At 41.0% G+C, this 21,719-nt stretch overlaps 2 protein-coding genes across 2 annotated transcripts in view; both read right to left on the reverse strand.

The window, feature by feature from the left end:
* The window catches only part of LOC113588715 (RNA-binding Raly-like protein), a 16,310-nt gene extending 6,001 nt beyond the window's left edge, over positions 1-10,309 (reverse strand). Inside the window, exons 1-2 of the mRNA XM_027028015.2 lie at positions 10,226-10,309; positions 3,163-3,436 (exon numbers count right to left, since the gene is read on the reverse strand). Of these exons, the coding sequence (XP_026883816.2) occupies positions 3,163-3,418 (256 nt within the window). The 5' untranslated portion in view covers positions 3,419-3,436; positions 10,226-10,309. The remainder of the gene's footprint in view (positions 1-3,162; positions 3,437-10,225) is intronic.
* Positions 10,310-14,281: 3,972 nt separating this feature from the next.
* and2 (actinodin2) lies at positions 14,282-19,456 on the reverse strand. Its single transcript, XM_035536484.1, has 5 exons — positions 19,321-19,456; positions 16,873-16,956; positions 16,195-16,239; positions 15,631-15,773; positions 14,282-15,454 (listed from the first exon to the last, which is right to left on the reverse strand). The coding sequence occupies exons 1-5, from the start codon at positions 19,454-19,456 to the stop codon at positions 14,282-14,284; spliced, it is 1,581 nt and encodes a 526-aa protein (XP_035392377.1).
* Positions 19,457-21,719: the final 2,263 nt, after the last annotated feature.

The raw sequence follows: 21,719 nt of genomic DNA on the forward strand, positions 1-21,719 counted from the left end.
TCCCTTATGTAGGTTACAAACATGCAGATGCAACATGTATTGTTCCTGACAAAAGCTGAATATCTATAATACCATCACACATATCTATAATACATACACAAAAAATTCAAATACTGTCACATAATTTCCCTAATACCCATTTTTAATTACAGGAAATTATGATGCAAATGAATTATTTGCAGTAATTATTTAGAAGTTTGTTTTTGAATGAACTAACTTTAATTTATTGGAATGTTGCAGCATCTCATTTTTTAAAAAGCAAGTACAAGCAAGCAACTGTTGCTTCATTGTTTCTTTAGAACTTGACCCTATAGAAAGCATGTCACTTTTACTAAACTGCAAGCTGCATTTTTGGGTTCAAAAGCACAATGATTTAAATGGGAGTTTCCAGCGAGTGACTAAATTATGCACTAAATGGTGATAATGACACAATGGGGATGATAAGAGGCTGTATGTGTGGCACTATCATCAGAGGTTCTAGTATTACTAATTATTTAATCTTTGTTACTGATCAAATTTTATCGTGTATAAATATCGTTCTGCTGAATAGTCTACTCACATTTAAGACTGCGGTGCTGTTTTCCCTTATACGCTGCTCTTCCATACGTATCCAACAGGCTATGCATGTTTTCCTCTGCGTTGGTAAAGTGGCAATTGGTACCTCCCTCTATGATTCAAGTCTCAGGTAGTTGCTCTTGGGGTTACTGACTGAATGAGCTGAAAATGTAGATACACACCACTCCAGACTGTACCATTGGCACTGAAGGTAGGGGGGTTATCTGATCTGGAACATACTGGTCATGAATAATTCAAATGAGTGATTTGACAGGGCACTGATTGAATCGAGGGATCCATTTAAGGGTCTACGTAAAAAAACAAAACAAACTTAGATGTACTGATATTTCCACGAAGTTATATATTTAATTTGGAGGGATTAATTAGTGATTGTTTTTTACAAAAAAAAAATAAGAGTTTAAAAATTATAAATGAAGAATAAAACTTCTTTATTATCTTGTTTTTCTCAGCACTCTTATGGCATTTTACAATAAACACAGTTTCCACAATACATAAGCAGTGAGATTTCTAAAAATATCCAGTGAACAGATCATATTACTCCATGCCTTCAGAACCCTTAAGCATCCCACTACAGACTATTTTTGTGATGTACTGAAGAGTCTTGCTGCTCATATGCTAGAGCAATGTTGAAAGATGATTTTAAAAAGCATGTGTAATTACACAGAAAGGTCAGCCAGAGCTCATTTTTGCTCTGAACATGGTGTGAAAAACTGAAATTGTGCAGCATAGTCTAATGCAAATGCATGCCCGAGTGAAGATGCACGAATGAATGAAACACAAGGTTATGAAACACACACAAAAAAATATTTCAGATGACAGTTCTGAATTAATCTTGTTCACTGCAGTGGTAATTGAACCACACTGCATGTTATAGTCGCCACCTAGTGTTTGACTCAGATAGTGCTCTAACTGTTCTGGAGGTGAAAGTAAGATTGCAGGAGTGCAACCTTTTGTGTATACAAAGACAGCATACCCCCAAACCACGACTTGCCATGACGTGGAATAACAGACAACATGTAAAGACAGACCAAGCAGCCTCCATGTCAAATCATAGGGAAATAATTAATCAGGATTCATTATTACAACCTAACACAACAAACGTAACTCTTTAAAAGAGGATTAAATGAGTTTCTTTACTCATATAAAGTGGACTTTCAGCCAGTTACATTTATGAACACAAGAGGGCACTGCAATGCTTAAAATCAGGGGCCACAAAGGTGTATCTATTCAGCTTGTTCCTGTTCAAGCATGCTTTATCAAACCCACAAGTGGAGTGGTAATGAGAACATATGCTTCGTTATGCTCAGCAGGGGCAGTTCTGAACAGGGTTTGACTGCAAGTTCTCAGGGTTGCCATGTAACATGAAGAGAAGCTCAAGGCAATGCGTTCTCTACAGGCTGCCTGGGAACCCACCAGGAATGCCTGCATACCTAAAGTCAGGCTGAGTGAAGATGGACACTGGAGTAAATAAAGAATAACCTGCCATTGTAAAATATATCAAAACGTGTCAAACGACTATAATATGTGTTGAAGCATATGTGTATGTGAGGAGAGTTCATACAATACCAAACAATCTCACTAATTTATTTTCCTTAGTAAAGTGCACTTCAAACATAGAAGCGCAAGTAATCAGTTAATCAACCAGTTAATAAACATAACTTTAAAGGCTTCCTGTGCACTAAGACCCACTGCACAAGCTATGTTTAGTATTTCCTTCAACCAGCTGTGTTACTCAGTGAAGTAATTGTAGCCAATGTAAGACTAAAGTGAGACTTCAGTGAGACTAAATAGCTGAACCCGATGGCAGGTTTCAAATAGGCCTACTTTCATTCCAACGTTATTCATCTCTCCTCATCTGCTGTCCAAAATGGCACAACAATGGCACAGCAAAGTGCCATATGCGCATATCAGACAAGGCCTAGTTCACAGAGCTGTGTGTGGAAATGGAGCAGTAAATCCAGCTGATATTGAGATATACATTTCAAAATACAATGAACTCTGCTGTGTGACCCCAATAACATATGACAAATGTTTTGTGTGTGTGCGTGTATGTGTATATGAGTGTGCTCAGAGGTAAGTGTGTGTTAGAGAGAGTGAGAACCAATGAGGGAGAGGAAGGTGCAAACTCAAATCCAAATTTAATTGAAAATGCTCTGCATAGCAACAACTCTACCATCAACCATCTGTGTGAAGAAAGCTGACTAATATCTGACTAATATACATGAATACAAGCTTGAATACATTACTCCCAGAATTTCATCAGCTAATAAAATCTTTTGTAAATTCAACAAGCTGGAAATTCATCCTGCTGCACCATTTGACCCTATGAAGAATGAAACTCTTCCTCTACAGTATGAAAGTGCCACTCTGCAGTATAAAGCTCTCCTTGTACAGTATTAAAGTGTCATTTTGCAGTATAAAACTCTTCATTCACAGATTGTGTCTCTGTACAGTGTTTCTGTACAATCTGAAACTCTCCCTGTACAGTATGAAAATGACCCTCAATCTCCATTTACCAATAATACTGGAGCACCTGGAGGGGCGTCCAGCAGAAGATCTCAGTCGTGTTAGAGAATATCCACTGACCCAAGGGCTGTCCAGCGATGACCCTGGCATTCTCCCCAGCCACGGCGGAGCGCGCGTCCCGCTCGCTGGCATACTGCACGAAGGCGAAACCCTTGTGCACCGAGCAGCCTGTGATCTTGCCGTATTTGGCGAAGATGCGCTCGACGTCGGCCTTGGCAACCGCCGCTGTATTGAGGTTACCGATGAAGACCCTGGAGTGGAGGGAGTGGGCATCAGTCCTGTTCGTCACACTGCTGGTCAGTGTCCTGCCAGCCATCCTCCTCACTATGGACTTCTGAAAAACATACACACATGCAAGAAATGTAACTATAATATACTATATACTGCACCCTATAATATCTTGTTGTTTCTTTCCTCTCAAGTGGGCCTCGCATTCTTTTTATATCCTTCTGAACATCACAGGTTGTGCAAGTGGTCGAGTAACCTGCCGCTGTTTCGGAGACAGACATCCCGGCTCCATGAGCTCTAATGTGTTGATAATATGGGGGGGGGGGTCTAGAATTGCCAGTGGAGAAACTCTCCAGGAGGTGTGAAGTTCACACTCAGAGAAACAGGAAAAGGCACAGCAGGTCTCTCGTCTTTCGCAGGTCAACATTACAGACATGCTGCAGCTTTTCTGAGTACTGTGTTGTCAACCTGACTGTAATCAGTGCAGGGCTCTATTAGCATAAGGCAAGGCTTTGAGGGCCTGTACTGTGGGGCATCCCCAGCTTTATCATCTTACCCATCTCTCAGCACACCTGAACCAAGCAATCAGAAACACTGGCAAATATCTGAGACTGTTAACATAGATGCATAAACCAACAATATAGATTCTTAGGTGGTCCCCAAGAACTGGATTAGGAAACATTATTCCAAATACTTTTATTTTAGGTGCTGAAAATCCCTTTGAGAAAAACAAAAGGCTGTGGTCTTCACTAAACTTCCACCCAAGTTTAAGCCATTTGTTATTTCGGATATGAACACGGCCTCTGCTGCAGCCACCAGGGCTTCTGTGGTATATGTTTGTCAGGAACCTTATCATTCTGAGCAGGAGATGATCTGGTTCAAAGATGAGTGGCGATAGCTTCAGAATGACCTTGGACTGGCTTCAGATAAACATTCCTCCACACCGTGTGGCTGTGTGGCTCAGACGGTCCTCTGACCTGCTCCCGTCCTGAGCCCATCAGTTCTGAAAACAATTTCCTTAAAAAACAACAAGTAGTTTTCCCCATCTTCCCCATGTAATGTGTGGTATGTCATGCTCAGCTGTGCATGACGGTGGCCGGTGATTGCACAAGAATTCTCAGAACAAGCACTGCGGTAAACACGACACAGGTGTTGCTGCTGATAAGAGAAGTGATCCCTTTCAGCTCACTAATGCTCCTCTTACGAAGGAGACTGTAGCAGGTTTCGTTTTTTATCTTTGACCCAAATGTTCTGTTTTATAGAGCTCACCTTGTGCGTTGTTAAAGCACATGGCGTGTTCTACATAAACTGCTGCTGTGACAAAACCATCCTTTTTTTAAAAGTCTTCATTTTACTTTGGGTGTAATGCATTTGGGAATCTTGTTTATGTATTGTGAAAGCAGAATAAAGGCAGAAAAAAGATCAAACATTTTCCCAACTCTTGCACTCACTGTTTCAGCGATTCTTACAATGCTAACTATAGGTCTAATACTACTGGCTCAATCAAAGAAAACTGTATTTCATGCCTAAACAGATATAATATGCAAAATAAATATATGTAAACACACTACTCTGCCAAAGTCTTAAGCTTCCTATTTATCTTTACAGTAAGTGTTTATTTGCGTGTAAACCACTCTGTAACACAAAGTAAACAACATTATAATTAAACAGAATTAATATGAATAAACATTAATGCAATAAAAGTAACAAGGATTTTTTTGTGTTTGTCAGTATGCTGTTTTAACTTCATAGAAATTGATGTTTTATCCTGCTGAGCATTTCCCCTAGCCGCACAGCCCCACAGGCTCCAGTCCTGCCCTTCCCCTTGCCGCACAGCCCCACAGGCTCCTGTCCTGCCCTTCCCCTTGCCGCACAGCCCCACAGGCTCCTGTCCTGCCCTTTCCCTTGCCGCACAGCCCCACAGGCTCCAGTCCTGCCCTTCCCCTTGCCGCACAGCCCCACAGGCTCCTGTCCTGCCCTTTCCCTTGCCGCACAGCCCCACAGGCTCCAGTCCTGCCCTTCCCTTAGTCGCACAGCCCCACAGGCTCCAGTCCTGCCCTTCCCTTAGTCGCACAGCCCCACAGGCTCCAGTCCTGCCCTTCCCTTAGCCGCACAGCCCCACAGGCTCCAGTCCTGCCCTTCCCTTAGTCGCACAGCCCCACAGGCTCCAGTCCTGCCCTTCCCTTAGCCGCACAGCCCCACAGGCTCCTGTCCTGCCCTTCCCCTTGCCGCACAGCCTCACAGGCTCCAGTCCTGCCCTTCCCCATCTCCAGCTTCTGTTCCGGACTGTACCCGGCGCCCACACCTGATCCTGACCCAAATCCAGACCCTGCTTCCATGCCACCTCTGGAACTGGTTCCCTATCTTGTTCCTGACATAGCCCCTGGTGTTACTCCTGACTTTGCCCTGGATCTGGCCTTGGCTTTGGCCTCTGATCCTGTTCCGGGTCCTGTTCCTGGTTACTGTGATCCCACCGGCTGGCTTCATCCTTCCCCAGGGCCCAGACTGCCCACTTTTCAGAGTGTGTTTCAGAAGCTGTGCATCAAGGTGAAGGTTCAGTCATGGTTTAATCTTGGTTTCTATGATGGTATGCCATGTGGTTTAGTTGTTGTTTCTGTTCTGTCTAGTCTCTGTGCTTCACTGTTTTCATCTGTGTCCCATTTTCTCTTAATTATCCTATATACGTGTGTGTGTGCGTGTGTGTGTGTGTGTGTATATGTGTGTGTGTATATGTGTGTGTGTGTGTGTGTGTGTGTGTATACGTGTGTGTGTGTATATGTGTGTGTGTGTGTGTGTGTGTATATGTGTGTGTGTGTGTGTGTGTATGTGTGTGTGTGTGTGTGTGTGTGTGTGTGTACACACACACACACACACACACACACACACACACACCAGGTCTTCCTGTCCTTATTTGCTCAATTTTACATTCAGCTTGCTTTTAAAATAATTTAAATCCTAGAACCTTTTTTTTTCTTTTCATGTGATGTTTTGTATTTACAATGTATTGGCCTTTTATATGGATTTGCATTGTAAAATCTGCTAGTGCTACTACGTTTATTTGAATTTATTTTTAGGCTCTGCTCCCTTCCTTTAAATTACATAGTAAAGTGTGTGACAGTCATAGCCTCTCCTCCCTTCAATGTAGTGCCCTGCTGCTAGTTTCTGGCAGACATCCTAACTCAGACCAAACTTTAGGAGCCCTCCAACTGACTGCTGTTTTTTTTGCGTGTTTGTTTGTTCTCAGTTATTTTGTGACCTTGGATTTATTCACAGTTCCCTATCTTTAACTGCACAAAATGCACAGCTGATTTTAGTAGATGTGAGTAGGTGTCTCAGTACCATCATGATTAATTATATCCTAATACAACAAGCCGGATCCACAATGAGAAATGAGATGGAGAATGGGGAACACTAAATGCAGTACTTAGAAGGGACCAAGAACAAAATCAGATTGTGGTTTTATGGTAGCCTTTGAACAGCAGCTATCCATGGTGCTGAAATACACATGCTTTCAAAGACATTTTATACAGACACAGATAAAAAAAAAGTAAAGTAACAAAAGAGTAAAAAATTATTCTGCATAAATATAAGAAATAATAATAAAGAATTAATGTAAAGCATTACATAAAGCAAATAAATAATTATAACATCACATTACCTGAAAGAGAGGAAACATATTAATAAAACATGAAAAATATGGCATAAAATATTAAATAAAATATAATGCATAAAATATAATGCCTAAAATATAATGATTCTCCAACTTAGGCATTTCTAAAGGCCAATTTAAGGACTGGATTTATGATGCTATCACTTTCTTTGTTAGAAACATTTATCTATATCCACCGTAGTCGATCTGTTGCTCAGCACAACTTGTGTTAGCCACTATTTCTGACGACAGGACCACTGCTATCCCAGCAGTCACAGCAACAATGCCAGGCATGATGCACTTGTTAACAGCGCAACACACACTTACAGGCCACTTCAATCTGTGTCACCGCGGTGTTGCGAATGCTCTGCCAGCCAAACAATAGCAGCTAAGTAGGTCCTGTGTTCAGAAACTGACCAAAGAATGGGCGACAAGGAACAATGAAGCAAATGCTGTATGCCAGTTTGGAACGATGCCCCTGTGAGCACAGTGACCCAGTAATGTGACCGGTCAGAGCATGCGCAAGGGAAGTGTTTCTCATAAATGAGCTGATTAGTTTCCATTTAACCTGATTGATAAGAAATGCTTCAAGCAGCCATAATCGTTGCTAGCTGAAACAAACCAGAGATATGTGCTAAAGGTCTCGCACAGATTCATCTTAACCACCAAATTTAAACATCGATAAAAGGCATATATAGGGGAGAGTGGGGTAAGATGAGCCATTTTTTAACTTAAGTCGACCTGTAGCCAAGTGACTATGAGAGAGAAATAAAGCTACTGCATGCAACACAAGTTCAGGATGTGTGCCATTGATTGAAACATTAGCAGTCTACCTAACTCAAATAGATAACAATATATTGGGTCTACAGAAGTTGTGGCCTTGTGACTGAACTTGCCCAATGTTATGGGTAAATTGATCCAGATGATAGGGTAAGATAAACAGTTACTAACTGTTGTATTAATCAGATTTTAAAGTATAATTCCAAATATTATAATATAATTAAATCCCCCATTGGACATTTAGTATTGTTGTTCATTAAATAAATATAAATTGCTAATAAGATGAGGTTGGTTTGCCAAGTCTTGAGGATTAAGAAATAGGATTAAGGAATAGATGTTTTAAATTGAATTAAACTTTTATTTTTTGAGGAACATCCACAGATTATATGTTTTTTCCCTTTCAGTGTCGAATCCCAACTGTATGCTTGATATAATAGCATGTAAAATGTTAGCCCAATTAGGCCTATTTTGTTATGGCAGCAATAAATAATAGGACAAATATAGAAATTATTTGACATTCCATGTGTGTAAGTTGCAGGGAAATATGAAGTGTTGCTCCCCACAGATGTGGAGTCCCTATCTGTAAGGTCTGAACACAATGAAAGCAGAACTGCAAATATTCCTTGATTCCGATGCCATTTTGCTCAACATAGTCTGTCTACCTTTTAATGAAACTAAAGCAGTCCAAGCAGAACATGGTCAGGCAAAGGAATACGTCAGTGGAGTGCTTTGGTGTAAAGACTAATTGGTTATGTGCTTGTTACTAAATGATAAAATGGGATGTTTTATGCTAATAGCTTTCTCCCACTCAGTCTCTTTGCTTCTCTAGAACCCTCTCCGGGGGTGAGAGGATACATTTTCGAACCACATATTAGTAGCCGACATGCACAAATACTAGTAGGCGCGCAAGGGCACAGTGAATAGAGTGGACAGGCACACGCAAGGCTTGTCTCTCTGAAGCATGCTAGCAGATCTTAAGTAAAGCGTGACTGCATTCTCTTTAAACAGGAATTCTGTGAATGTTTTTAATTCACTCTGAGTCTCTGTCCTCCACAACACATACGGTGTAGTCTTTTCATCATAATATTTTAGGTTTAGCAAGACTCTACAGAGGGAAAGGAATACCTTTTGAATAAAAAAAACATTTGTGTGAACACCTTAATGCAAAGCCTATATGCTGGAGACTAAAAGATCGAGGTCATTATTCTTAATCTATGGCAGCTTCCGTAGAGCTCTACCATTACTACTACCTATCCACTGTCTAGTGTCCACAAGAAAATCCACAGCTGTCAGCTTGTCCAGTTCACTGCTACAAACAGTGCCCACTAGAGCTTTTGGACATGGTCCAGCTCACTGAGAGGCTAAAGGTCTATCCCGCTTTCTCATGTGAGCTATTCTTTCTCAATGAGAGAAAAGCTTTATTTAGAAAAAAGATATTTCACGGTTGGCTTCTTCCATCAGGTTCCTGACGGATGCAGTCTGAATAATAAATGCTGTTTTATCTCTAAAATAACACTCTTGTGTACCTTGTGGTAGCATAACGCACAGTTTTTGTTAGTAAATGTAATCAGCAAAGTCATCAGGTGGAGTTTGATCATTTAATGTTGCTGTTCAAGTCAAGGCTACCACACGGTAGCCTAGAGGGTAAGACATTTTTTTTTTTTAAGCAGTAAGAACTGATGAAAGCAGCTCGAACAGGAGGAATGCTGATCTCTGAACTGATCTCTAAAATGGTCTCTAAACATGCTGCATTAATATCCGACACTATACATAACACAGGAAGAAGGTATATGTCCTTGGTGCTGAAAATGAATTAATGTATTGAAATGTAGTGATGTTACTGAAATAATACAAAGAAAGAAGCACAATGGGCAAACAAACCAACTGGACTTACTGATGTTTCATCGCCAATTTATCATGGTTATCTTCCAGTAATATAATCAATCACCACAAAGGGAAAAGACGTGATGAATTAACTTGCAGTTTTGATACGCGGCCAGCAGGACACAAATGAACAGTGTAAGAGTTTACTCAACAGCGGGCTATTTGCTGTGCATCACGCACTCTTTGGAAACTCAGTCATGACTGCTCACCCATAAGCCAATATATTAGCATTAAAGAGAAAAGATTACTAATAACTGGGAAAAGCAATAAATATTTTTAGACTTTTACTAACAATTGTGCTAAAGAATACGTTTACAGAACGATTTAACGCCTTCCGGATAGGAAAAGCAGAGCTTTTTATAAATATTCACCAAAACCAGTACAAATCCGACAAACACTATTTCTGATTTATTCCTTCCGGCTAGTCTAATCGGATCCTGTTATCTGAATGAATTTAAGATTCGATCACAGTATGCAAGTGAATGGACGAAAAACTTGATCTCGCACCGCCACGAGACACCCCCCCCCCCCCCCCGCAAAAAAAAGGGTGAATACTACGTGCGCACGAGAAAGGGTACTCACCGAACGGAGGAAGTCGCAAATTAAGACAAATTAAGACTCCGACTAATTTACAGCATAAATGCGTGCAGGAGAGCAGGACGCGTGCCCAGCTCGTGCACTGCCGCTGAGTGCTGACTAGTCTGTCATGTGACTAAACACCGCACTGAATCCTTTGAATCCTTCTGCTGGGATCCGCGGTATGTCCGTTTTTGCTCGGTTGCTGAAAGTTACCCCCCCCCCCCCAGTGCAATCAATATTAAAACCGTCTTACTTGGAAGTTACGCGTGTCGTGTGGTCCGTATAAGTGGCCTAACGGAATGCTTAAGGAATCTAATGAAGTTGAAATGGCAGGCATACAAATGACTGGATCATATGTTCGGTCTGTGAACAAATACCAATATCAGCACTTTTAACGTTGCACCATATCTACAACAGACGCGTGTTTTTTTATTATGTCATATTGCTATTTCAGTTAAAAAACATTTAAAAAGCGGCACTATTAGTGTGTTGTACTTAGTGCATTGTTTATTGTACATTATCATACAGAAAACACCTTGATCTTCGCTACATGCAGGACTCAAGCAGACAGATCACAGATGTCTGGTGAGCTCTAGGTTGCTATTCTGCAATGCTTGAATTATTAAAGCAGGTCGGTTTTAATGTAAATAGGCCACCTCTGTTTGATATGGACACTGTTTGATATTCTTAATGGCTGTTTAAAGAAATTATCTATTGCCCTCACTTCCTTTATGGCCACCCCCGCTACGCAAACGCACGTACACACACACACACACACACACACACACACACACACACACACACACACACACACGAAAAAAAAAAAGTTACTCTGAAAGATAATTATATCCCAAAAGGAATAATTCCAAATAATATTACAAACAACAAGGAATTCAAAAACAATTGTGTTCCAAACAATAAGCCACACTAGGGCATTTAGCCCTTTTAATTATTGCTACTATTCAAATGACTTTTTTTTCTTCTGCAGTTCAGTGCACCCCATAATATTTCTTCTGAAAATCTCAGTGTTAATGAACAGTACATTTGCCTTCCCATATAATCCCTCAACTTCCCTCCAAAATGCACCATTCCTTGCACCAAGGACAGTGATTCCATAATTTTTCCCTGTCAGATCTGAAAGGGCTAATGGGGTGTCACCCTAAAGCATTTATTTAAAACGTTATCTTTCAGAACAATCTACAAGAGAAGTTGCCACAGCATGCCACAAAACCTTCAAAAATGTCTTTCACGGGGTGTTTCAGGCCTGTTGATGTGCAACCCTTTTAAAGTGAACCCTGCGGAAACTGAAAACTCTCCCACCAATTGCATCTGAAGACTGAGGCAAATGTCTCGTGTCAGCTTAGACACCAAGCACAACCAGGTGGGCATAAACACAACCTCCCACAAGCCCTGGTCTTATCGGTTAAATAAATGTTAGATGAGACCTCACTCACCATGTCTTCTCTATTAGTGTTCAGGACATGGAACTAACTCTGTATAGAATAATGTTGGGGTTTCTGTTTGTATGTTACTTTAAATTTATTATCATTTAGTATCTTAAAATTTTTTTTTAAATTCAATCTGGGTCAGATATACAATGTTGCAGAGGGATTTGTCTGGTGTACTGACGGTGGGGCAGCATTGGGCACATCTGCTGAGGTGATACTGGGCTTTTCTGGGACTACCAAGACATGACTATTTTTAAGGCAGTTGCTCAACAGGAAATGTCACTGTTAACCAGAGTCCTGTTTTCTCACAATGTACACCTGGCCTATCACTGAAAGATGCTGCACCTCTTGACCTCTTGACATTACACTGTGCTTCATGGCTATTACTGCATTCTAAAAGTGAAGGATTTTCGTGTTCATTTATAAACGTTTTCTGATGTGCATTCACGTTCACTTGATAGACACATAACTGACATTTCCTGTTTCCTGATACTAGTGACACATTTTGATGTTCATCTAAGAGCAGTACATCCAAATGTAACGTTCTTGATTAAAATCTACATTAATTTTCCAAGGAAGAAGCCACTTATGGACATTCAGATGGGTGGCCCCGCGGTACTGCTGCCTCCTGGAAATACAAACATATGGCTAATTTGGGTTCGCTTTTGCTGAGGATATATTTATCCTCATTATCAATCGCAACCCCTTTCTAAACTAGCTAATGAGATGTTATGGTTGTCTCCAGGGGATTAGGGCCAAGGGTGAAGTCAGCACAAAACCCAGCCCATGCTGACTGGAGCGATCCATTCCAGTTCTACACGAAGCCCTGCAGCCTGCAGAGTCAACAATGAATACCCAGTTGGCTATGAGCTACACCAGACAAGCCAGGAATATATATGGCAGAGACACAGCCTTGGACAGCTCCAGATTTGTAGTTTTTTTTCTTTTTTTCTTTTTTTTTTGCTTGTTGCTAGTATTGAATGGATGACTTACCAATTATATTCCGCAACTTTAAGAATTAATGTTTCCCTTTAAGGATACATTTGTAACAGGGATTAAACATTGATCACAACTGATCACATTGGTATCAGGTCAGTAATGTTAACATGCTGAAATGTATGTGGTTGACTTTAAAGCTTCTGTCCATGAAACGTAGAACCAGACAAGAGGACATAAGAGAACACATACAAAGACATTACCACTGCTAAGATGTTTGGTGACATTGACAGGTTAAACTGACAGACTTACTCATTTTAAAGATGTCGGGAACATTCATCCAAATGTCCATTTGTAGGACCAGCTATAATGTTTTCTGTTCTGTACTGACACATGACAATGCAGTTCTGTTCACTCTAGGATCCCAGTTACAACCTGCACCTACAATTACTGCATAGTTCTCCCTACACCTCTTTCTCCCAAGTGGTCATTAGTGTTACTGTGCTGGCTTCCCATGTTTTCTTTAAACCTGTCATCAAGGGCGCCCGTATTATACAGGCACCTCCTGCGGAGACATCCTAATAATAGCTAAGGCAGATATTCACATGAGACATAGTCTACTCTTAATTAATTTAACTTACTTTTCATTCAGCTAAGCAGACTTCACCAGAGCTTGTGTGCTGTGCCAAAGACCAAAGAAGGCAGACGGTTAACACAGAATGCTATTATTAGTCTTTCTAATGGGAATCCATGGAAAGTTAGCAGTTGTTCTTGATTCCTTGATTTTATACCCAACCAAGGCATCATTGCAGAATGAATAATTTATTACCTTTTAGACCTCAAATTAATTTTGATCTATACAGGTCATGTTGAGTGGTTTGTTATAGCATGTGTGTTTGTTGATAATAATGACTCCAGTATCTTAGTTCGTCTGTCATTTATGGGACGTTACAGAAGGTTATCTGAGATTCAGAGATAAGGAATCTGTCTCTTGTATCCAGAGACGATGGAAAAGTTCTAAACTTTTATTACTTAAAATATGTTTAATTAGACATACAAGGATGTTGACAGGAAGAGGAGATTGTGTATATTGACATACCTTCATGTAACACCAAAATCTTGTTACTTAATATTTCCAAAGCTGTTTATTTTAACCATACATTCAAAAGCATACAACACAGATGAAAAATACTTATATGAGCATATTTCAGTGAAGTTGTTCAGACTCAAATCCTTTTTTATCAGAACCCATATAACAAATTTAAGGAATATGACAATGTACAGACCAGAAAAAAAACACAGGTTGCCTAAAATTTAAATACAAATTCAGCCATATTCTAGTAAACTAACCCTTATCCGCAATACACATAAATACAGAAATTATTTCACATGATTTTCAAGATAATCACAACACTTTGAAGAGACTTGAGTTTCCAGACACAGACAGTAAGGTTTGTATACTGCTAACTTTAGCTGAATGAATAATTATCTCTACTGAAATCGTCCTTCTTTGGCTTGACCCCTAGAACTGTACACTATACTGAACTGTCAGTACTGGCTTCATCACTAGGAGGTCTCTGCTGACTTGAACTTATGTGCCTGTTTGAGAGCTCATGTGGAAACACTTGACATGTGGGCAGAGTTTCCAGAGCTTTTTAGAAAGTGGCATGTCCACTTATTTCTTGTAAGGACCCATGTATGCTCTCAGGAAATTCTCAAATCGTGGGTGCTCAGGTGCTATGTTGGCAGTGCTGGGGTTCCCCTGGCCACTTTCCTGCTGGGTCGGCTCATCTCTTTGCACCTCAGCCCGCCCCTCATCAGCTGCAGGCTCTGCACGTCGCAGGCGGCAATTGAAGTCGATTTCGGGATCACAGTCAGGGTGGGGCTCGATAATACCATCCCGGGCAGTGCTGGAAGCTGCAGGGATACCCAGGCTGGAGTGGGTCTGGAACTGGGGGAGGAGTGGAGGTGGCCTCATCAGGGCAGCCGTGCCCCCCATCAGGCAATAGGGGCTATAGCGGGGGTCGCAAGCCAGGTTGACGGGTGCTGGTTCATCCTGGGGTGTGTACTCCAGCACTGGATTGGTGAGTCTAGCCAGCTTGGTAGCAGTAAGAGGGTTGCAGCCCCTGTCAAACAGTGGGTTGCAGAATTGCTCCCTGGGAGCCTCCTCAGCCTGTCCTGCAACCTGAGCAGCTGGTGCTCCGTGGATAGCACAGAGAGGGTCCAATGCAGGGTCACAGGAGGGGTACAGTTGGTACAGACCTGAGGGAGCCCTGGCCACCAGCATGGGCCTGCAGTACGGGTCTTTGGCAGGGTCGCAGCCAAGGTGGGCGTAGGAAGGGGCGGGGCTGAGGCTGGGCTTATAGCCATAAGCTGCGCGCAGGTGGTACTGCAGGCACTCGACGTCAAATGGGCTGCAGATGCGAAGCAGCTCAGCTCTCTGCTCGGCAGACAGGAAGGACTCCATCACCGGGGCATGGTTGTAGCCCAGCGGTGCCCGTAGATGTAAAGGGAGCAGTGCGGTGAGGAGGGGTGCGGGAGCGGAAGCCTTCACTGGTGCAGGGGCAGATTCCTCGGGTGCTGCAGAGCGAGGATCCATGGTGTAGACGCAGTAGGGATCCAGGTATGGGTTACACCCCTTCACAATGGCTTGCCTGAATGGAGCAGGCGTGAGGACCTTGGCAGCAGGTTTGCTGGTGGACTCTGCAATGCAGTCGGGATCATCAGAGTTGGCACAGGCCTTGTAGATCTCACTCAGGTGGTTGAGGTAATGGTTGTAGGAGCGCCCCTCCTCCACCCTATGCTTGTTCTGCAGGTACAGCATATAGATCCGATCCAGGTTCTCAATCTACAAATGTGAAATCAGAGATAGAATTGCAATTATTGTATCCAACAACAATCTTTCATAATATGCTGTTTTTTGAAACAGTATACCTACAGAATATTGATTTCTAAAAGCAGTCAAATCCTAACAACAGTTAGGTCTTCACTTCACAGTTTCATTTATTATCAGTGAGTACTCACTCCCTCCTGGTTGTGGGTGGCCATGAAGTACTTGTACCAGTCCCCAAAGTCTGGCTGTTGTTTGTAAGCAATGCTCCTCCTCTCGCGCCCCAGCTTTGGCAGCCCTGACGAACTGCCTTGCTTCTCCACGGAGGCGTCTGCCACTGTGCCCATCAAGAAGCAGAAGTTCATTTCACTTATTAAATGAATCATCCAGTGTTTGAGAAAGTGTTATGCATGACGTTTTAGGGCTACAGTGTATAATGTTAGGTTGAAGCATTCATTTTCATGCTAAAAATTCAAAACTTGGAGAGCTGCCACTGGAGTATGACACAGTCTTTGTGTGGCCCCAGAAGACCAGAATCCCCTTTCTAAAGATGTAGGAATGTTGGAGTCACAAAGTACAGGAACAGAAGCGTGGTGGTATGCAGAAATAGACAGACAGTAGTGGCAGGTCTGAAATATATCAATTAAAATGGAGGAAGTTTAAGATGTGGTCTTCTGCTCAAACTTCAGTTACTGGATAACTCCATCCACTGCATAACCGAGTCCCTCATGCATGATGCTAAAATAAGAGCCACTTACCATTCTCCTTCTCCAGGTGCACCAGTGGACCAGCCTCCACAAAGCCTGACAGTTATAGTAATGAAAGAAAGAACGTAAACCCTCAAGAACCAGATGTCCCATAGCACAAGTGCTTTAAAATGCTGACTCACTAATAAGCCCTTAGGACTTATGATTGTATGAGTCTTTGCCATGTTCTGCACATTAATGTTCAAACACCCAGCTCCCATGGCTTCCTGAGCCATAATGGTGGGCTTATCGCAACCAGGGCCCCTGCAAGGTCGACTGTTAAACTACAAAGCCCACGCACCCCATGGCCCAAGGCTGCCACTTTAATCAGCACACTCTCATAAAGGAAGACGAAGGCAGCTGAAGGGCTCGGTATATGCACCATTATGAGGGCCATATGTCTGCACCACCAGTTGGTCCCTGTTAGATGTTTATGGCTTGGGGGAAAGCACATAGTCAGCTGATTATCAGGGGACTTCTGGTGATTGTAAAGAAATGCTTCTTTAGCACTGCACAGATACTTCTATATAAAAAGCATATATTATGGAAACTAGACCTTTTTATGGGTGTATGTGTTTATAATGTTTTATATATATATAATGAATGTGAGTAAAATAGGATTTGTGGGATCAGATTATTATAGAAAGACACCCAATTACTCTTAGAATAGTGACTGGAATTGATTCCCACCTGGCAGGAAGACAGATGCAAGCACAGTTCCAGTGAACAGGATGGACAGCTTGAGACTGGACATTTTTCTGCTCTCAGCAACTCCTAAGGATCAAGAGCATGAAGGGCATGCAGTGAAGAATATGGAAACATGGAGAAACCCATCCCACAGACTGCAGACACAAAACTCCGCTGGTAGTGAACACCCAGACACATCGTTAGTCTTTTTGGAGTTTCAACACAAATGTTTCTGTTTTTCTGGCACGTTGCAAAAATATGGCTCTAGATCCAGAAGGAACAAAGAGTGAAATCATCTGGACTCTTCAATAATCTACTCATTGTGCGGTTTTTTTTGTAGAACTTTCTAGACATATTGCTCTTTGTAGTAAAGTTCTTGCATTTTAGTCTATTTTGTTTTTGGTTTCTTTACTCTTTAAAATGGATTAATCAAAACTGTGCCTCCCTGAAACAGATCACACAGCAAAGCCGTCTTTACTGTAGGCGCATTGTTATTCCAAAGAATTTGTTTCTGCATTACCAGAAACTGACTTCACCACCCACTGACTAATGAGAGCAGTCTTTTCAGGAACAACCTCAAGTGTTTTGGGAAAACATGACAAAAACATGAAAGTTTTGCACATTTTGCAATTTATAATTGAACTTAGTTCAATAATGCAGTAATGCAGTAATTTAAGGTAATAATTTCAGATTTTTGAAACAATAACTTTCAATTATGCTGTTGCAATCAAAGTATAATCAAAACTACTGAAATATAATTTTGATTGTGGCAGACTTTTTAAATGTATAAAATTCCTCTTCTAAAATAAACTGATCTTACACGTTATTCTGGCGAGATTGGTCTGAGCGCTCACCTGATTCAGCTGTAATGATCTAAGATCCTGGTAGAAAGGGGGGCGTAGTCAGCCAAACGTCTCCCTTCCCCTGAAGTTCCAGTGAAGGATGACTGTGAGCTGCTACATTTTAAAGGCAGTCTATGATCATTAAAAAGTAAAAAGGCATGTCATGTGGTAGGGACCTGCATCTTTGCTCATTTGGATTGGTTCGGACAAAACAGAGATGAATCAGAGCCATGTGTTTATTAAGTAGCAAAACTCTACCTGGTAATGTCAGAGGGATTTAATACTAATCAAAGAAACACCCACTTTTTAGGCTTTCATTTTAGTGTTTAATATATAGGATGTCATTTAAACAGTAAAATCACTGCTTGCAGGGCTCTTCTTCCAAGTAGAGGTCAGTGTGTTGTGTGACTGATCTGGATACTGCAGTGCTCCACATTTCTGTAGGATGCTGATTAGATGCTGTTGATGTGTTTTTCAAAAAGTACCCAGCATTTTTCTCCCCAGGCTTCTGAAATATACTCTGCATTGATATTTAATATATTTTAATCTATTTTTAGTCGTAAGAGAAAAAAAAGCATAGTTGGGATAAGGAAATAACTCATAAATATTCATGCTGCAAACACACGGGAACCAGTCATCTGTTTAATCTCTTCTTAAGCAGCAGTATTATCGGTCACTGTATCCGTCACTTTGTGTTTCAGTACAGGATATATGTTATTACTGTAGTGTAGTAGGACACCTTCGTGTGTGTGTGTGTGTGTGTGTGTGTGTGAGTGTGTGTGTGTGTGTGTGTGTGAGTGTGTGTGTGTGTGAGTGTGTGTGTGTGTGTGTGTGTGTGTGAGTGTGTGTGTGTGTGTGTGTGTGTGTGTGTGTGTGTGTGTGTGTGAGTGTGTGTGTGTATGTGTGTGTGTGTGTGTGTGTGTGTGTGCGCGCAGGAAAGGGGAGCAATTATTTAATGCTCCTAAAGTCTTTCTAAAACAAGCTTTGTTAGGTGCCCAGTTCTGTCTTTTATTTTATTTTATATTAAATAATGATATAAAAATATTTATTTTATATAAAGTTTATAATAAAATTGACATAATTTACAGATCAGTTAATGTTTTTCTATTGTTTTATTTTCAATCACTAGAAGTTCCAAGGATAAGCATTAAGTTCTCTGCTACTATACACATTATAATGTACTATACTGCACTATATGACTATATCTGCACTATATATACTAGCCCCCACTCAGGGAAAAAGTGTACACAAGTTCAAGGTGTAATAAGAAAAAGATTAAAAGATAGTTAACAGAGCACCATTACTCCGAAATTTATCTTGTCATACATGTACATATTTTCTATCATCTTATACATAATGTTTCATAACACCATATACCATTTGGATATTTTTTAGACAAGATGTTACACAAAAATGTTCAGATCACATCCAGGACACATAGAGACAAATGTATAGATTATCAATAACTCATATTTTATTCATATTTGGGAGGACAGTTAACATAAGTATTTTCCTTGAGGCCCAGAGATCATCTGCTATCTGCTGTCTTATGTATAATTATGCTCAAGTCCCCAGCAAACAGGTGTTCTGCCCTGCCTGTAAAACTTGCCATCCAGGCCGGAGGCAGTGGAGTATGTGGCCACAGTGCTCTTGAAGTGGGATACCAGAGATTCTCTGAGCTGTGCAACATCTGGATCTGAAGGACGCTTTCCGAATCGCTGATGACCCAAAGGGCGGGGCAGCATTTACTTCCTGAGAATCATATGTCACTGGATTTGTTGAGAGATAAATGACTTTGCAGCATGAAAATGATGCTCTTTTCATGCTTTTTTATCCCTACATTTATTCACAGAGGACAAAGTGTTTATACAATGCATGATGCACGACACACATACCTTTAGCCAAGGACGAAACCCTGCTAGAATTACACCCATGATTTCAAAATGTATTCAGTAGCAGGAAGGGGTTATTGGTTAGTCATTTATTTAATAGTCATAAAGTACCCATTGTTAAATCTTTTAAGAAATGCATTAATCAACCATAGATTCTTATTATTTTCTGCTGGATACAATGTATCCAGCAAAAACTCCATAAATGCTCTTCATGTAAATCATTTCTGTATGACAACTTTTAGAAAGTGATGGATGGTTGTGTCAGAGACAGAAGGTCAGGGTGATAAAACTCGTCATGGGCGAGCTCCCCCGAGGTGTGCTTCCTGCATGTCTATGTGGCGTGTGTCAGTTCAGAGGTGATGTGTAGCGCCTTTGTGTAAACTTGCTTTGCGGCTTGACTAACCAGAGCCTCATAAAACCTTGCATTCCATAAAAGAAGGACCAGTTCAGGATACAGTCCCAACAAAAAGACTCCCCACGAGAGCTCACAGGTATGTCTTCCTCAGCTGTCATTGATCGGAAAACCTGAATTTTTGCAATAGACTATGCTGACTATTGTCTCCAAAACAAACTGCACACAAACTGGACACCTTGCCTAAAATTAAAGACTTTGACAAAACCAAAAATCAATAGCGCTCGTGTTCTGTGCCACAGAACCATGAGATCTACCACCCAATCTGCACTGCTGCTGTGTGCTATGCACTCTCTTTCAGGTCTATTCATTTTTGTGGTGATTTGTCAGAATGCATTATGGCACTGATTCACTCTTAAGACTTCATTTTCATTTATTTACATTTATGACATTTAGCTGTAACATTTATCCAAAGCAACTTACAATTATGACCTTGAGCCATTGAGGGTTAAGGGCCTTCCTCAGGGGCCCAGCAATGGCAACTTGGCTGCAGTGGAGCTTTAACTGGAAACCTTCTGATTACTAGTTGAGTGAGTACCTTAACCACTGAGCTGGAGTGAGTATATGATCAGTTCTATTGATGTTTGTTACACAATGACCTACATTACATAAGTCAAAAGTTTGGACTTACTTTTTGTTTATTTGACTATTTTCTACCTTTTACAAACATAGGAAAGGTATAAAAACATGATTATGCTCTGGTAAATGAATGTAATAAGTAGGCACTCTTTACTTTGACGACAGTTTTGCATGCTCTTGGTGATCTCTAAACCAGCTTCATGAGGAAACTATGATACCTTAAAGAAATTCCTACATATATATAGGGTGAAACATTAAAGCTCTATGTGAAAACTATTTGTTGAGGGGACATTTTAAATGAATTAAAATGTGTTTTATTTTTATATATAAATACATATTGTGTTTTGAAACTCAGTTCATATATAGGTTATTAACTTTCACTTTTAAAATTGGTTTTACAAACACATATAGGCATAAACCATTAGATTATAACGCCTTTAAGACTAACATTCAGTAAGATGTGCCCAAACTTTGGACTGGTATTGTACATTACTTCCAAAACAAAGATGTCACCACTTATTACTGGCAGTGCCACTGACCTTGGATCAGTGAGTCTGCAACATCAGCCCCAGTCACACAGAGGAACACTGAGTTGAACCTGTGTGGCACATGGTTTGCTGGTGCTAGACTGCTGGGATGTATTTATTTATTTATTTTTATCTGACCTCGGGACAGTTATTGCACTACATTACATATCTCATTTAGCACAGAGAAGGAATGGTTTCAGGGCCCTTAAAAGCATCTCCCGCTGTGGCTTGAACGACAAAGTTTGGATGGTGAGCCAAGGCTGTAGGCTTCCATGGGGCCTCCCTAATTGATTCAGTGTGCTCTGTACCCATTCGTTCTCATTCTGTCCCAGTCTGAAGCAATATTACTGCTCAGTAGACCAATCTAAACAGGCCTGGAAAGGAAAACCTTAATATTTTATCTTCACTATGACACTTAAATGTAACATTCTGCTTCTGGCTTGACCACATAAACTAAGTAAAGGTTGTTTACTCAGAGTAAAGACTGACTTTGAGTAAATACTGACTCTGAGTAAATACTATGGACCATCTGTTATGTCCTTTCCACTATGAACTACATTTTGAGATGACAAATCTTCAATTTAACCAGCAAAAACCA

The sequence above is a fragment of the Electrophorus electricus genome, chromosome 18 (genome assembly GCF_013358815.1).
Source record: "Electrophorus electricus isolate fEleEle1 chromosome 18, fEleEle1.pri, whole genome shotgun sequence".
Taxonomy (NCBI): domain Eukaryota; kingdom Metazoa; phylum Chordata; class Actinopteri; order Gymnotiformes; family Gymnotidae; genus Electrophorus; species Electrophorus electricus.

What these genes read in the sequence shown, in the direction of transcription:
- and2 (XM_035536484.1), bottom strand. Translation starts at nt 19,456, where the DNA reads ATGCTGCCCCGCCCTTTGGGTCATCAGCGATTCGGAAAGCGTCCTTCA. An exon ending in TGCATCTGTCTTCCTGCCAG is followed by an intron (nt 16,240 to 16,872) that starts GTGGGAATCAAT and finishes TATAACTGTCAG; the next exon opens with GCTTTGTGGAGGCTGGTCCA. An exon ending in CCACCCACAACCAGGAGGGA is followed by an intron (nt 15,455 to 15,630) that starts GTGAGTACTCAC and finishes TCACATTTGTAG; the next exon opens with ATTGAGAACCTGGATCGGAT.